The sequence below is a fragment of the Rhipicephalus microplus genome, chromosome 8 (genome assembly GCF_043290135.1).
Source record: "Rhipicephalus microplus isolate Deutch F79 chromosome 8, USDA_Rmic, whole genome shotgun sequence".
NCBI classification, from domain to species: domain Eukaryota; kingdom Metazoa; phylum Arthropoda; class Arachnida; order Ixodida; family Ixodidae; genus Rhipicephalus; species Rhipicephalus microplus.
Window position 1 is genome coordinate 10,072,994 of NC_134707.1, and position 15,152 is coordinate 10,088,145.

General features: G+C 43.3%; 1 protein-coding gene across 4 annotated transcripts in view; it reads right to left on the minus strand.

The window, feature by feature from the left end:
* The window catches only part of Mbs (Myosin binding subunit), a 91,524-nt gene that overhangs the window by 43,939 nt on the left and 32,433 nt on the right, over positions 1-15,152 (minus strand). For all 4 annotated transcript variants that reach the window (XM_075871003.1, XM_075871002.1, XM_075871004.1 and 1 more), the window contains exons 8-13: positions 11,435-11,565; positions 10,689-10,779; positions 9,291-9,497; positions 8,624-8,816; positions 8,139-8,260; positions 5,661-5,741 (exon numbers count right to left, since the gene is read on the minus strand). In XM_075871003.1, coding sequence (XP_075727118.1) covers positions 5,661-5,741; positions 8,139-8,260; positions 8,624-8,816; positions 9,291-9,497; positions 10,689-10,779; positions 11,435-11,565 — 825 coding nt within the window. The remainder of the gene's footprint in view (positions 1-5,660; positions 5,742-8,138; positions 8,261-8,623; positions 8,817-9,290; positions 9,498-10,688; positions 10,780-11,434; positions 11,566-15,152) is intronic.

The following is a 15,152-nucleotide window of genomic DNA, read 5'->3' on the forward strand; positions in this document are numbered from 1 at the left end:
GACTGGCATTCGGTGCAAAGACGACCGCCGTGGAGTGCTGGAGGACTGCCATTGCGTCAGGCATGGCGTGCGTCGAATATGCCAAGTCACGCGCAACTTGGTTTGTTTTGGGTGGCGGAGGCCAATATTGTAGTCAGCGCTGCGCTCGCTCCAACAGACCATCAGCCACATCTGCCAAAGCCTTCAAACTTGAGAAAGTAAACCACGCTACCAAGTCTTCCAGCTCTGGGTACATCTGGTGCAGCACTCTGTCGACCTTGACGTCGTCAGCAATATCCTCTCCGATTCCGTCATAAAACTCAGAGATAACATATATGAATTCTTTCAAATTTTCCTCGGGGTCCTGGGTGCAGGCCTCCAATTCATCCTTCAGACGCTTCTTTTCGTCGGCCGACGCAAATCGCAGACGGAAAGTTGCGACAAAGTCATCCCACGAGGTGAAGGGTCCAGCGAAGCGATACTATAACTAAGCTCTGCCGTCAAGAGCCGCCGTAACGACGCGGCGAACTCGATCTTCCGTGGTTATGCCATCAATCAGACAAAAATTGTTTACCCTGCAGAGGAATTCCTCCGGTGTCTATACATTCCTGAACCCAGCGAACCTCGGCAGCGTGGTCGCAATGGGCGATGTCACAGTCATTAGAGTAGCCGGCGCCGGTGGTTAAACTTGGGCCGGTTGGCGTTCGTCACTCACGGGTATCAAGGGAGCAGCCATCAGAGCTTGCCACAACTCGGCTGCAAGGCGTTCGCATTTCATTGCAGATCCATTAGTCTGTCTCAGCATAAGCTGCACGAATTCGTCACAAATTTCAGTCGGCTCAATCCCAGACGAGCCCCCAGTTGTCATGTTCGTTAGGCTTCACTCCCCAGTCCCCGCGACTCGAACGTCTTATCACCACACCATCCGCACACACATTCCCACACAGGACCGATGTCCGCTGTTGCCACCTCATCCAGGGGCTACCGCATACCCTCTTATCAATACCGATAGATGTCCTCACAACCTGATATAAATGAACTACCAGAATGAAGCCTTTCGTGGGCATGCACACACATGTGCACCGCATGTTAACTCTTGATATATGCTTTTAGATTCCATTTCACTTCAGTTGTTACTTTGCATCTGTCCCATCTATACTTCTGTTGGTCTCCTGTAGATAGCACTGTGAAATGCATAACTTTTCCAGTATGAATCCCTACGAACTCCCTCAAGCTTCTATTATAATGCAGCAGAGAGGCCATTTACTGTATTTACTCGAATCTAGGCCGACCCCGATTCTGAGTCGACCCCCTGGAGTCCATCCCCATAAAAAATAAAACTTGCCTCGAACGTAGGCCGAACCAAACAGCGAAGACAGCGTTTACAAAGAGAAAACATTTATTAAACATGAAAATAAAACAAAGCAGTTGGTTCTTGATGCAAATAACTCAAGAAACATACGGCCTCTAGTTCTGTTGTGTGTGTTTCTTTGACTTTTTTTTTTTTTTCGAGCAGCTTCTAGTCCGATGCCACGCTCATTCCGAGTCATCATCACCAACTTCTTTGTCGCTGTCTTCAAACAGTGCGCAATCCTCGGTGCCATCAAGCGCACCGGATATGCCACACTTCTTAAAAGAGCATATAATCGAATTTCAGGGTTGTCCCACGCTGCAGCCCCTCTAGCGGCGCCGATTTTTTTCATCCCCTCCAAAGTCCCGCCCGGCTTGAACGTTGGATGAATAATCCACGGCTAGGACAACTTTCCTTTTATAAGTGGCACCACCTGTTTGGCACCATTGAGCTACGCCACACACAGACCACTCGAAGTGCAACTCAAAATAACAAAACAGCTAGCCTCAACACTCACCACAAAGATCAAAATGGCGGCCAGGGGTCGACTTGGCTACGAACAGCTATAAAACCATCTAGGTGGCACTAGTTGAGCACCACTTTTCTTCATGACGAAAATGGCGCGTCTTTCAAAATCTTCAAATCTAAGCTGACCCTCGAGTTTGATGCAAAGAAACTTAAAAAAAATATCGACCTAGATTTGAATAAATATGGTAAATGCAGCCCAGGGCCCCTGCTAATTCTTCCAGGAGCCAAGTCTAGAAGAAGTTGGAAAGTTAGTGCCATCCAGTGTCACCTGGATCACGAAAACTCATCTGAACTTTCAATGACCAGTTGATGTGAAAGATGCCAAACAAATGCTCACAACCGAATTCCCAGCACTTACCCCCGTATTCAAGAACCTAACTTAACCTTATACTTATGACTTAAGTCAACCTTAGCCATAAGTCCACCCTTAACGCGTTTCAATAACCTACCTTGTACTTATTGCGAAACTTTCCTCGTACTTAAGTAAGGCTCGGTTAAGGTAGCCTATGACTTACCTTAAGGCTTCCTTAACATGGCGGGGGACGACAACTTTGCATATTTCGTTTATTATGTGAACCGCAAGGAAGAAATATTGAACGGCACAGCATACGCGTACAGCCGCGGCGAGTCCTTAACGATCGACGGAACCTGGTTGAGACCTACGACAAGCAGGAATTTTTGTGCCAGCCCCGCTTTACATAAAGTGCCATGAAGAATCTGCTCGCTGTGCTGTTTCTGCAAGAAAATATCCATCCATGGTCATGGGTTCGTTGTGCCCCGTCTCGTGCAGCTGCTAATCGCATCGCACTTTTATGGAGTTGGCATGTTTCAACTTGAGAGCGATGGCCTTGTCAGTGTCTTGTAGCCGACTGTGTCAGGAATATACAGTCAAGCGGATACACGCTATGCTTGCAAGAAGACTTTCTCCCGTACTGGTAAATCTACTCGAAGTGGCATAAACACTTTTCTAGTTGTTATGTCAGCCGTTCCCGGATGCACAATGGGTCGGCTGTTGAATTCCATCGCGAGCTGCTTCGTTTTCTCTGAAGGCACTCGACGACCGTCTTGGGACTTGTTCACAAAATCCATCAGGACGTAGTCACTTAGGCGGTGAAGTTATCTTCAGTGCACCGTTGCACAATAAATGCAACTTTGTAAAAAGAGCTGTAAAACGGCTGACACTGTCAAATAAATCTAATGAAATTTCAAAAAAAAAAATGTGAAAGAAAACAGCAAATGCTGAAGCGAGCACGACAACACCATCGAACACAGCAAAAACATACAAGACATCGAAACAACAAAAGTGACCCGTGTCGACGGGAGTTGCAGGAAAGTGGCCATACGAAAAACGTGTATTTTGCCAAAAGCTGCTGGTGCCTAAACAAACATTGCTACTGTTTATGTTTGGTTGCTTCTGTGCATACTGTTGGTTTCTTGCAGTGAAGCTAATTTATTGCTGCTCGAGGTAATGATTTTATAGCAAAAATTTACCTACCCTCGCACCCAGGTGCTATACTTGACGAGTTAAGGGAGCCTTATGAAAGGCGCCCTTATGACAGGATAAGGGAGGCTTCTGAAACTCACCTTTTACTTTCATTATACTTTTCTCATCCTTTCATAAGTAGCCTTACCGCCATAAGTTAGGGTCGGTTCATGAATACGCGGTTTCTCGCAAGTTAGTTTAACCTGTCTCTGGAAAGTTGTCAGCTCTATACTCTTTAGAGAGCCAGTAAGGCACCTGCATCCACTTTGAGAAACCTCACTAACATTCTTTGGAAAGCAATGCTGTCAACATGTTTTTGTGGCACTTTCAGTTTCCGCAATAGATTCTATTCTAACATTAGAGTTGTGTGGGGTGGCATTGTTTCGAATGTTCATGGGCTTTGAGTGTTCACACAATTGAGCTTTTCTCAAAGAATAGTGTATGAATGTCTATGCATTTCAGCCTCAACAGGTAGTAGCCTGCAACTCTAGCTTAGTGGAAGCCATGCATAGCAGGTTCTTCAGTTTATTAAGACTGAAGCTTTCATATGGTGCAATTAGGCCACATAACTCAGCAACCAATCTCTAGCCCATCTATGAAGCATTTCTACTCTATTTCTAGAAGTCCCTCGGAAAGCTTTCAACTCTTTAATTTACAGCAAAATGTAAATCTTTTCCTTTTTTTGACACAGCCACCACTGTAGATGTCACAGAAGGCATTTAGCACTAATGTGCATTTCATAATTTGCTGTGTCTAATGGGGAAAATCTCTTCTGCAGCTTTTACTGAAGCATTGTGCAATGCCGTCCCAACATGGCATTTATAGAACAGACCCCACTTCTTCGTCTTTCAGTCAACACCACACAAGATTTCACACATCTAGTGTTGTGCGTGACTAGAATGACGTCCTCTAAAGGACAAAGTTTGATCTGGACAAACTAAACTGCTGCAAGTGGCATTTTGTGGAGACAACAGTTAAAGACTCATTGACAGATTTATTCATGCTCAGTATTTCATGGCTTCAAATAGAGAAGCATTCTGTTCAACAGTTTGAGGTCACAGGTCACCATAACTCACATTTTTATGTGGTTTAGATAAGCTGTGTTGTGCAAGTTTTTCTTCGTTAGCAATTTTCAGGCTGAAAACAGCCTAATTACAGTTCATATGCACACGTGTTGGCAGCGAGTATGCCCTGGTCCATTAATGATAAATGTCGCACTCTATAGTCAAAGGTCCTGACAGAATCTCGTCTACTTGGGGACGAACCCATGGCATAATTAAACGAAAATCCCAGACAAGGTAAAATGCACAAGAATTAAAAAAGACATTTCGGCCTTCCTTATCCCTATCTGATGGTGAACAAGTCTCCAGTGCAGGAAGCTGAAAAGTTTTTTTTCATTCAGTGCATTTTACCTAGGTCAGCGTTTAGGTTTTATTCTAGAATGTTGCACTCACAGTTGTGCTGAGAACAGAATATTGAGAGCCCAAGGGTGCACCACTGAAGCCGTAAACATTATGCTAACATTAATGATGATTCATTTGTGCGGTTTAACGTACCAAAACCACCATATGACTATGAGAGACGCCGTAGTGGAGGGGTTCCGGAAATTTTGACCACCTGGGGTTCTTTAACGTGCACCCAAATCTGAGCACACGGGCCTACAACATTTCCGCCTCCATCGGAAATGCAGCCGCCGCAGCTGGGATTTGAACCCGCGACCTGCGAGTCAGCAGCCGAGTACCTTAGCCACTAGACCACCGCGGTGGGGCTATGCTAACATTAATGACATCAACCAACGATGCAAATGAGCTCCCTTCTGCCAGCACTTTTATTCCATTCAGATGAAATAATAACCACAGCGATTCACAACATCTGGATGGGACAATGAGCACAGCAAATAAAGTTAGCTTCAAAAACATGCAAAAAATGAAAATTTTCCCTGAAATAGTAAATGCCAAAAGCTTCAACCCTGATCACACACTGGCACTGAAGTTTCGAAAAGTTAAAAAAAAAAAAGAACTAAATCACTCTCTCTTGTAACAGTTGTGATCACAGGTTATTACCAGAATTTTCACATGACAAATATTCAGTCTATAAAGTTTTATTCAGTGTTTTGCATTAGCATCACTTCGAACATAATTTCGAAATGTACGCAAGGCCATTTTCTCTAATTCAGAAAACTCACACGGTACATATGCTCTAATTTGATGCTGATTGCTACCATGAGGTTAAAACCTTTCTGGAATGGGACACAGCTACTATGACTTGTATGAGATTTTGGTAGCAAAGTAAGAACATGGTAGAAGCAATATCGCTTACCTCTGCGTCGTTGGAGACATTGTTGACGGCTCCTATTCTCAGTTTATCCCTATCTGATCCTTCCTTTTCTGCCTGAGAATCCTGTAACGATCAAAGCACATATTTTGCAACTTGTGACAGTGCTAACGTAAATCGATCATGGAAGTTTCTCATTACTCATAGGTTAACAAAAACAACTCTAAAAAGTTGTCGCGATCACATGACATGAATTTGCCTTGGCTGCCCACCTTGACCACCATTGATCCATGACATTTTCTCTCCGTTAGCAAAGCAAAGTGCTAGAGCTGTGTGAATAAAAAAATATAGGGGGCGAAGCGAGTTCAAATACTGAAGTGGGAGCGTCGATCGGATCAAACATTTTTCAATATTTCAAGAATATTTTTTAATAGCTTGAAGCAATATTGAAGAGAAAGTTGGAGAGGATTCCAAAGCATACTCTTCAAGGGGCCCTAAAACACTTTTTCAAGTAACCATTGAATGAGTTCACTGGATGAGCTAATTGCCTCACGAATTCAACAACGCATAAATTTTAAGAATCCGTCCAGTGCAAGAGGAGTTACAAAGGTTTGTTGCATGCTGCAATTGCATTCTCCCTTCTCTCGTCCTGACCAAAGCGCTGGACGCTAAGCATGGATGGATGGCAGGTCCACAGAAAAATGTCACGTGCACCCTGTGACCTTGAGCACTTTTTATCTTCTTTTTTATTTGTTCGAATGAGTGGCTTTCTCAGAGTGATCACGCGAGGACAAGTAGCGGCCTCCTGCGGCGATCTCTGTAACGAGCGAGCGCGTCATGTTCAAATCAGCCAATGGCTGATAGATGGGCTTGCTACGTGTGATTTTTGGGTATATTCCGTGAGTTGTAGAGAGAAGAGAAAGTCATTTTTAGCTGACTTTGATAATTTATTGTGAATTCCAGGCCGCGTGCTGTGCTATAATATTTGGCTCGTGTTTTGTCGGGAGCCTCTACTACCGATCGGCACCGTTTTCTGACCATGCTCAAAAAGTGTTGCAGGGCCCCTTTAAGAGCTATCAACATGAAAGTATTTTTTTTGGCTAGTTTTACGCAGTGCTGGCAGGGTGGTGTTCCATAACTGTTAACAAGAATGAGGTAAAGCAGAGGTCAAACTGCATTATGCACAAGTTAAAGGCAAATTTGCTATTTCCTCAGCCTATACTCCTGTTTTAACTTCCGTGGAAGTAGACAAGAATGTGCTCCCCTCAAGCGCAGAGTTACAAATCTGTCTTGTAGGCATCAATATATAAAAACGTCAGAAATTTAGAATGGTAAAACTCTTCAGTGTTTTATTTTTTTGGACTTCCTGCCTAAATTTCCAGTCCGAAACTACATTAATTGAACCACCACCTCTGCCACATCAATCACCTCGTGTTGGAACCCTCATTTTCTCGAGTCAATACAGTTGCGACCACAGCAGAGCCTGACAGGCAGCTCTGTCGCAATAAGAGTGTGACGGTGTGAAGAACATACAAAATCTAAAGCGCCCACGGCCAATCGGAAATTGACTGTGTCTTTGAGAAGTTCGAATAGTAAAATTCCAGCGTGAATTGAAGCAAATAGAAAACACCATTAGAAAAATATTGGAAATTTTGAATATTTGTACACGACTACAAAAACAAACATAAATGTCACCTATGACTCAACATTAAGTTTAGGTGACGCTATGACACTGTTATAGAAATCGATTGTTTGATGTTTTCAGGCTTATAAGTAGGGCACCAAGGTGGAAAAGCATGTTGTCCTAAAATTAAGAAAGGTGCATTTGCAGTGATCAACCCAGTACAATTGTGATGATACAATCTGTTGAATAAAAAGACACACACTTTTCCTGCCAAGTATTGTTTCCCAAGGCCTAGCAGTGTCACGATGTACAGTACTCAGAGATTGAAAGAGGACAATTTACGGCAAAGTAAAGCACATGCTTTCGTTTCCACCGTCTTCAGCACAGGTCGTACCGAAGTAATTTAAAACCAGACCAATGGATCAGAGGCAACGTTATATTTAGAGACCAGATTTGTCGCAACATAATGAGATTATCTCGAGCAATCATGCCTACCAGTCGTTACACTAAAATACTTGATGTCGCATTTGAATCTGCGAGTACTACGCAAAACATGAAAACATTGTTGAAGCGATGGCCAATTTCGCCATTTATTTCTTGCAGCCACAATCATAAGAGACTGTGCCTGGGCAAGGAAAAGTTTGACAAAGTCCAGGCCAGCTCCTAAACATGCTGCTAATTTCTTTATTCTGTTGAATTTCATGAGATGTCTAAATCTAAAGCTAAGAACAGAGAAATGGATATATTTTTTGTGCTTTCGCTTTTTTATGTACACCTGGAAACTCATTTCTGGCCTTTTTTTTATCATTACTATTATCATTACTACTGTGCTCTGAATAGACTGACATCACTTCGTGGGCCCTGGCGGAAAGCACTGCACAGATCTCTCGACGACGTACCTGGCCACCAATGTTATCCCCTTCGAGGTACACAACGCCTGTCGATCTCCGCTTTGGTCGCCTTCGCCTTGAAATCGCCGACTGCGCATTGGTCTTCGTGTCGTCCTTGTCTCCATCACCCACTGAATGCAAAAAACAAAACAGATAATTGTACTACAAGACGCAAACAACGCATATTTTCAATCAGTAAACAGCAGTACTAACATGGCAACTTCAATAAGTCTTCCTTATGGGGGCACCCAAATAATACGGTTTTGTTTAATGAGGCAACACACAGGTAATAAGGCCGCACACAGATATTGTAACAGAAGTGTTACTTTATTACAACTCAAGAGTTGAATGAAAGACTAGCTCGATTAGCTTCATATCCAATAAAGCCTCACACGACCTGCTTGACTCGCATATTTGTCAAAGACATCTGAAAAACATCCAAGTGACGACACTATGTAAACTTCCGGTTGCGCTGACAAGAGTGGAGAACGCACCTTCCCTGGTGGTGATGGCCGTGTCGTCTACAATGCCCCGTGGTCGAATAGGTATGGTGACAGTGTGGCTGATGTCGGAGCCCACGGTGGCGGTCACTCCCCTCGGAGCTCGCGTCCTGGGCATGGAGAAGGTCACCACGGGGGTGGTTTCGGGACTGCTGGGCACTACTCGCACTGCGGGTGGTTCTTCCTCCTTGATCGAAAGACGGGACAAAAAGTTAGGAGCCCTTCCCCTATTGGAAAAATAGAAGCAAGCAAAGCTTGCCGTGGACATACCCAACTAGCTAAACTCAAACCTCAATATAACGAAATCGGATAATCAGATATATCGGTTATAACAAAGTATCAGTAATGAAACATTGGTTATACATTGACTCTGTGAAGAGCTTGACGGTGCCACAGATGAGTCTGAGAAATCAGGCATGTCCAAAATTTCTGGAGTCCAAGGAATCGGACCTCGACTATACAATCAAACATCCCTATAACGATGTCACACCTACCCAGAGAATACTTCGTTATATTATAAAATTCATTATAAAAATATATTTGCAACACTATAACAGAGCTATTCTTATTGTTCATTTAATTCATTATCACCAATAATTCATTATATTTAGGTTCATTATACCGAGGCTCGAGAGTAGCGCCAGTGCAACGCCCGCATTACCTTGTCCCTGTTTCTCCAGGAATGCCGCCGTACGAGCTCCTCGGTCGTGGTGGTGGTGGTAGTGGTGGTTGTAGTGGTCGTCGTAGCAACAGGTGCTATGCCAATGACTGTTGGCGGTGGAGGCTTGTCCTCTTTTTTGTCTTCAAGCTCCTGCTGGCGCTTGAGCAGCTGTTGCTCGGCTGACTTGACGTCCTCTAGCGTCACGCCCTGCAGGCACAAGACGTGCAGTGCGTGAATTGCAGAATACGATCTCCATTTGTGAAAAAAGCTTCGAGTATAATTTGTATGTAATTATATGTATACTATCTGACAGTCCGCATATCAGGTAAACTAAGCCTTTCTTTGATGTGTAATCGATTCAAGAGTATATGAGATGTCAAGGCTTTCTTTTATAGGTAAAAATTCAATTCAAAGTTTCATATACAAAACCCATGTCAAACAAATTATATATGAAACAATTTAAACAAAGGAAAAGCGATTTAAAGGAAAATCTTTCAATTTATATTGTCCTGAAAAGCTTTTTAAGCTACATGTTAAGAAAAAGTCCCAGCTTTGCCGCAAAGGCGCAGCAAACGCTATAGCGACAAATTGGAAGGTCACGCCCAGAATGGCGAACAGATCGAAACGTGCCCTGCATTTCTCACGCACAAACGACGCATGCAACATACTAACAGGCACAGATGAAGGTGAATAAGTATCTCAGTTGTTTTTTCGCTGCGTCTGAAAAGCGTGCCCTTTTTGAAAACTGAGATTGTGGAACTATTGCAGTGACCTTTGTGCGCCCGGTAACTACAACAGAATCATTCCGGTGAAAGCCCAAGGCCAGCCAAGGCATACGATTGTCCCCACCACGAGATAAGCGAGCGCACGCACGATCGTCCCCTGTGCCCCCTCTCCGCAGGGCAAAGTACGCGTCGGATATGAGAGAGCGCGCTGCTGCGTCGTGACGATCTGGCGACGCGCACTCATTGCACCAACTCGCTGGTAATCTGAAAACACGATAGTTCCTGTCCAAGATGTGCATCACCAGCGGTAAGTGGTAGATATAAATAACTTGCCGTTTAAACGTTGAAGGAGGTGCTCCTTCGTGGCTCAGTGGCTAACGCTTCGCACTCACAATTCAGAGGTCGGACGTTCGATTCTGCGTGCTGGAGTCTTTTTTTTGGATTATTTTTCTTTCTTGCATTTGCACATATATGGATACATATATATATATACGGTGAATGACGGCGATGCCCACGTCAACGCCGATGGCAAAATCCAGCTGAGAGTGTCCATATATTTGCTATCGCAATAAAAACGCCAAAGTTCCCCTTTAAGCCTCTTTTTCAGAACAGTGGGAACAAGTAGCCCAGATCATGCATAGTAGAAGCACTTTCTCCTGCTGACAGGTCTCACCTGTGTCGACCGTCTCGTCTCTCGGACTCTCTTTGCATGGGCTTTCCGCTGGGTTTCGGATTCCTCGTCCCGTACTGGTAGCACGAACGTCCTGCTCAAGAAAAGAGAGGCAACAGAAAAAAAAAAAACAATGAATTTTGCTGATCAATCACTAAATAATAAAATATTGAAGCACTTCTCGTACCTCAGACACAAAACAGGAATATGGCGCAACAGAACCTATTAAAAAGCTTTTCCAAGAGTTTCCAAGACCCCCATGAATGGAAGCCATAAATTAACAAAAAGCTTTCTCTACAAAACAGCTTCCTATTTCATGTTCATTGTGTAGTACGAGTCCATACAAGATTACACCATGCAGGTTTATTCACAATAAATATGGCCCTTAAATAAGTGTCAACAGGTTTTCTGTTAATGAGCAGTCACAGCGAGAACTTACATTATTAGAGGATATGAAAGCTGTTAAAAAGTGTTAATCTACAAAAGTTGTAAATACATTAGAGGGCAAAATGACAAAACTTGGTTGAATTCACGGGTGAATTCACAACGGATGTCGGTTATCGTAAGTACTGGCAAAAATGCCACGTTTACAAAGCATCTGTGGACACTAGTGCTGGGAGTCCTGCAGCAAATTTTGTGAGAAACATTGTACCTGCAACTGTTTGCACCTTCACCCCTTACACAGGAAACAAACGAGATTTCACCAAAGCTAACTCAACAATGCACACATAATGGGCAACTAACACTACCTTTTCGGAGTGTTGTCGGTGGGTGGCGTGGAAGGTGCGGAGCTCGTGACCTCCGTGACCCCGGTGTCGGCGCTGACCCGGAGCGGTTTTCGAAGCGTGACAATTTCCGTTGGTGGTGAGGGCTCTTTCTTCTGCGAGAGGTGAGAGAGATAAAAAAAAAACAAGACGTCACAAGAGAGACAATCTCTCGAAATTTCCACACACCCAAGTGCAGTATACCAGCGCTTGAAAGCATTCAACCTGTGCACGAGGTTAGCCCCAGGATAATAATAATGAAAACAATAGAAAGCTGAGCTAGTGGGGTACGGACTTTCGATAAAGTCATTGTGCATACATGGACATGAGATAAATTATCAGAACTGCACAAACGCCTATCAACAACTAAGAGCCCACTGTGGCACTAAAGAAAGCACAGGAGAGTCTCAGAAAACAAACACTATAAAATGAAATAGCTGGTTAAATAAGATTAAACGAAACAACTGCCTCTAATATAATTGGTTTTATACTTATGCACCCCTGTTTATCTCTCAGTAAACGAAACTCCTGTCAAAGGAAACATTTTCCTAGTTCTTTCGATTTCATTTAACAGGAGTTTGCTGTAGACACCAAAATTTACCTGTACATGCGCAGACACGCTGCGTATGCGCGGCGATCTATGTGAGAAAGAACTGCACTCAAACTTCATAATGACGAAGCTGCATCTCACACAAAAGTTCGTTATATCCAAAATTTCGTTATAAGGGTACATTCATAATTAACAGTATCTATTGCAAGACTATTTATCGTTTACTTTATTATAACGGATATTTCATTATATTCACATTTGTTATAACGAGGTTTGAGTGCAGTCAAGCATTTGTTCTTCATGCAATTTAAATGGCTGGCTCACACGTGTGCTACCACTGCTATCAACTCCAGCTGGTCAGTGGCAGAGCCAGGCAGTGGCACACTGGGCCGGTGCCCCTTAACCCCTCTAAAAAATTTCTATCTATGCCCCTGCGCCAGGCCTCTGCTATAAGTAGGCTTGTGCGAATATTCGAACGAATATAGTACAGTACTCAAATTTGCTTGAGCTCTAATTTAAGTTATTGAAAATTCCAAAGCATTCGCAATGAATGAATAGATGTATAAAAGCCTGTGTGTAACTTTCAGTAAAGGTGGTTTCACTGCAATACAGAAGTGCTAAGCTGTGAAAACACCTATCCAAAAAAATTCGCATTGTCGCAAGGACCTACTTCAAGGTTAAATGAACACACTACCCTGAAACCGATTCACCATTTTTTTAAGTTTAGAAGCTGGATACTGGCTGATATGCTCTAAGTATAGTCAATTTTAGATGTTACATATTTTGCAGGTTATCACTTGGATTCTTTTGAAAGTCGAATCCTGCTACAATTCAAAGTTGTTTGCACTTCCTTATAACCCCCTCCCCCCCCCCCCTCTCCAAAAGAAGGCAATTCCACAGGCCTTGTTTCAGTTTAAAAAAAAAATACTGTGCAGGTTAGTGAGGTATTACAAATATGCCCACTTTTCTTTATAATATGTCATATGTACTATTCGAATTCGATTCGAAAATCCCTATTCGCTTCAGACTTAAAATTCACTATTCGCACAGGCCTAACTACTAGGGCTATGTCTTGAGTCTTGTAGCAGTACAACACAGCAAATTAGACACAAAATTTGTGTGCACAAGCCTGCTCATTGCACAGACAATGATGGTATACTGCATAATGATAATGGTACCATGCAGTGTTTTGAAGTGCAAAGGTCACTGTTACATTTTGGTAAATTAGCCAGCTCCAGTCAAAGCCACAGCAGCAGATGGATCATTTCAGCCGTAAGCATTATGCAGAATGTGAAATCTAGGAGTAAGGAAATGCTAGAAAATTCTTGTGTGCTGGTTTACTGCCCTGAGCCTCACAGACTCAATGCTTTCACCGTGTAAAACTCAAGATAACTAGAGCAAACCAAGAGGGCTCCCTTTATTTCCTTTTGCCGAGAGTCAAGTCCTGCCAGTCTTTTCAAGGCTGTTACGATATAGCATAGGTACAACTGGGGGCGCTTAACCAAAGTGGAATCTTGTTGCAAGCGACTTCCAAATTTGTTGAGCAAAAGCAGTAGAGGCTGGTGTTACCACTTAACAAGACCTTAAAAAAAATTTGGTCTCAATTTCAAACAAGACGTAATAGAAATGCATTGGTATTACGCTCACAGCCTTGACCATCTACGCTTGCTGATGGTGAAGACATTAAGCAAGCAAATGCATGAGACTTCAAACTCATACACTTCTTGGCACAGTATCTCCTAATATGAGCACGCTAAATCCACCAGAGTTCAAAGGCGAGATAGTGGTTGCTTTCTCACCTTGACTTCCTTTCCTAAAAGCACTAGCTCCTTCTCGCGACTCTTTCCTTGATAAAAACACATGGATAATGTCATCACTAGGCATTCAGTACATGAAAGTGTGGTCCTATTTGGTAGCATACTGTAATCTTCGCTGGCACAGCGTAAAATGGACAAAACAATTTGAAATGAGTTAATCACGCATGATATTCATGCGAGACAAGGCAGAGCAGGCACGTAACTGCATGGCAAAGCAGGGCGGAAGACGATTTGCAACTTACCACATTTACTCGCGTAATGAACCCACTCACATAATGCACCCCCCCCCCCCCCCCCAATTGATCCCTGCGAGAAAAATCTACTTTTTCATGTACCTGTTCATTTTATTTCGGTGAGATAACCAGTGATGTTGATGATCGAAACAATGTTGAATTACGCTATTATAACAGAAAAGAACGACGCAATAAAAGTAAAAGCATAGTTTAAGAACCATGCTATTGTAACAACAATAGCAAGGTTCGACCCATGTTTCGAACCCTTCCTCCGACAGTTGCGAGCAGCGCAAGCACGCACGACGCCAATCAAAGTTTAAAAGTCGTGCGATTTGCGGCAGAGTGCCATCTGTTGAGCACAGAAGAAACCTCTTTGCTTATAGCGCCACGCAAGCACAGCGGCATGAAAACAAAGCAAAAAACAAAGCACAATCTGGTGCGACGGCACGGTTCACCCGCAAAGTTGCAGCGTGCATGCGCCGACATTGTTAGACGTCTTTGTGAACATCGTTGAACATCTGCTGCGCAGGGCACGATCAGCCGTTTTAAACTTAAAGTTGGTCGAGTATGCGCAGGAGCATGGGAACCGAGCGGCTGGATGACACTTTGGCATCAATCCGTGCGTGTTCCTTACAGGAAAAAAGAGCTTTGAGCTACAGAAAAAAAGACAAGGACAGTTTCTTCTTGTGGAGAGCAAAGTTCTCGAATAGGGACTCCATATTGCTGCCACTAAATGGAAGGCCAGCATCAATTGGACAGCGAGTTTCTTATTACTGTCATGTGAAATTTTTGACGTTATAACTCCCGTGACTTTTTTTTTGCTCCCGTGTAATGACCCCCCCCCCCCCAAATCGAAGGCAACTTTTCTGAAAAGAAATATGGTTATCATTATCATTAGACTAATCGAGAGATTATTTCCCCATGACTTCACGTTGGCAGACTTGCTGGTGTCAAGAATCGTGCCGAAAAGATGGGAAATGCAGGAGAGAATAACGCACTAGTCCTGTGTATTTATGGTTTGATTTGATTGTTCGGGTTTGACGTCCTAAATCCACCATATGATTATGAGAGACGCCATTTTCAGGAGTTGCTTAGGAGGCCTT